General features: G+C 58.1%; 1 protein-coding gene across 1 annotated transcript in view; it reads right to left on the bottom strand.

Annotated features, from left to right (window-relative positions):
• Nucleotides 1-1,776, bottom strand: part of LOC103621687 (kinesin-like protein KIFC1) — a gene marked incomplete at its 5' end in the record, with an annotated part of 19,701 nt that overhangs the window by 3,989 nt on the left and 13,936 nt on the right. The window contains 4 exon segments of the mRNA XM_017743170.1: nt 756-844; nt 1,380-1,406; nt 1,408-1,442; nt 1,559-1,690. Of these exon segments, the coding sequence (XP_017598659.1) occupies nt 756-844; nt 1,380-1,406; nt 1,408-1,442; nt 1,559-1,690 (283 nt within the window).

Raw genomic sequence — 1,776 nt, 5'->3', positions numbered from 1 at the left:
TTGGGGTGATTTTGGGGGTACTTGGGCAGGTTTGGGGTGGTTTTGGGGGGATCTGGGGGAATTTGGGCTGGTTTTGGGGTGCTTTGGGCTGGTTTTGGGGGGATTTGGGATGGTTTTGGGCTGGTTCTGGGATGTTTTGGGCAGGTTTTGGGGTTATCTGGGGAATTTGGGATGATTTGGGGGGATTTGGGCTGGTTTTGGGGGGATTTGGGTGCGATTTGGGATGGTTTGGGTTGGTTTTGGGGTGTTTTGGGCTGGTTCCAGGGTGCTTTGGGCTGGTTTTGGGGGGATTTGGGATGGTTTGGGGGGGATTTGGGCTGGTTCTCAGGTATGTTGGGCAGGTTTTGGGGTGCTGTGGGCAGGTTTTGGGGTTGGTTTTGGGGTGCTTTGGGCAGGTTTGGGGTTGTTTTTGGGGTGCTCTGGGCAGGTTTTGGGGTGATTTGGGCAGGTTTGGGGTTGGTTTTGGGGTGATTTGGGAAGGTTTTGGGGTGCTTTGGGCAGGTTTGGGGTGGTTTTGGGGTGCTGTGGGCAGGTTTTGGTTGCTCTGGGCAGGTTTGGGGTTGGTTTTGGGGTGCTTTGGGCGGGTGTGGGGGGGTGCTTTGGGCAGGTTTGGGGTGCTCTGGGCAGGTTTGGGGTTGGTTTTGGGGTGATTTGGGCAGGTTTGGGGTTGGTTTTGGGGTGCTCTGGGCAGGTTTTGGCTGCTCTGGGCAGGTTTGGGGTGGTTTTTGGGGTGCTCTGGGCAGGTTTTGGGGTGCTCTGGGCAGGTTTGGGGTTTGGCGTGGCCGCCCAGGCAGTTCTGCAGCAGGAAGGTCAGTTTGCTGTTCCGGTACGGAACGTGCGGCTCCTGCGGGATCCCGGACGCGTGGGGGGCTCGGGGGGGGCCCGGCCCCATCTCGGGGGCCCCAAGCCCGTTTCTCCCCTTTTCCCCCCCTTTTTCCCACTTCCTGTCCCCTTTTTCCCCACCCCGATTCCAACATTTTTCCCGTTTTTCCCATCTCCACCCCATTTTCCCACCCTCCAATCCCCATTTCCTGCCCCAATCCCCATTTCCCCACCTCCCATCCCATTTCTTCGCCCCCATTTCCCATTTCCCCACCCCAAATTCCCATTTCTCCCCCTCCCATCCCATTTCTCCCACCCCAATTCCCCACTTTTCCATCCCTTATCCCACTTTTCCCATTCCCCCCTCCCCCTTTTCCCATCTCCCATCCCAATTCCTCCTCTTCCTCCATTTTCCCATCACTGATCCCAATTTTCCCAGGCCAGTTCCCAAGTTTTCCTACCGCCTGCCTCCTTTTCCTATCCCAGTTCCCATTTCCCCACTCCCACCACTCCCCAATCCCACAGAAACCCCAAAACTGGTGGAATTTGACCCAAACCTTGTTGCAGAGGGCGCTGATGACGAACGAGCCCCAGCGCGCTGAGGCCGGAGCTGATGGATTCTCCCAGTTCCCATCCCCCATTCCCAGTTCCCATTTCCCCATTCCCAGTTCCCAGTTCCCATTTCCCATTCCCAAATCCCACAAAAACCCCAAAACTGGTGGAATTTGACCCAAACCTTGTTGCAGAGGGCGCTGATGACGAACGAGCCCCAGCGCGCTGCTCTCGCGCGCCCCCCCCAGGCCGCTCCCGCCCGAGCCGGACTTCTCCAGGCGCTCGGAGCCCGCCAGGTCCACCAGGGGCAGGGAGGCTGGGGGGGAAAATGGGGGAAAATGGGGGAAAATGGGGAAAATGGGGGAAATGGGGGAAATGGGGGAAATGGGGAAAATGGGGGAA

The sequence above is a fragment of the Corvus brachyrhynchos genome, unplaced genomic scaffold (assembly GCF_000691975.1).
Source record: "Corvus brachyrhynchos isolate BGI_N302 unplaced genomic scaffold, ASM69197v1 scaffold579, whole genome shotgun sequence".
NCBI classification, from domain to species: domain Eukaryota; kingdom Metazoa; phylum Chordata; class Aves; order Passeriformes; family Corvidae; genus Corvus; species Corvus brachyrhynchos.
Note: the sequence above shows the minus strand (reverse complement) of the source record. Positions and strands in the feature narration are given on the sequence as shown.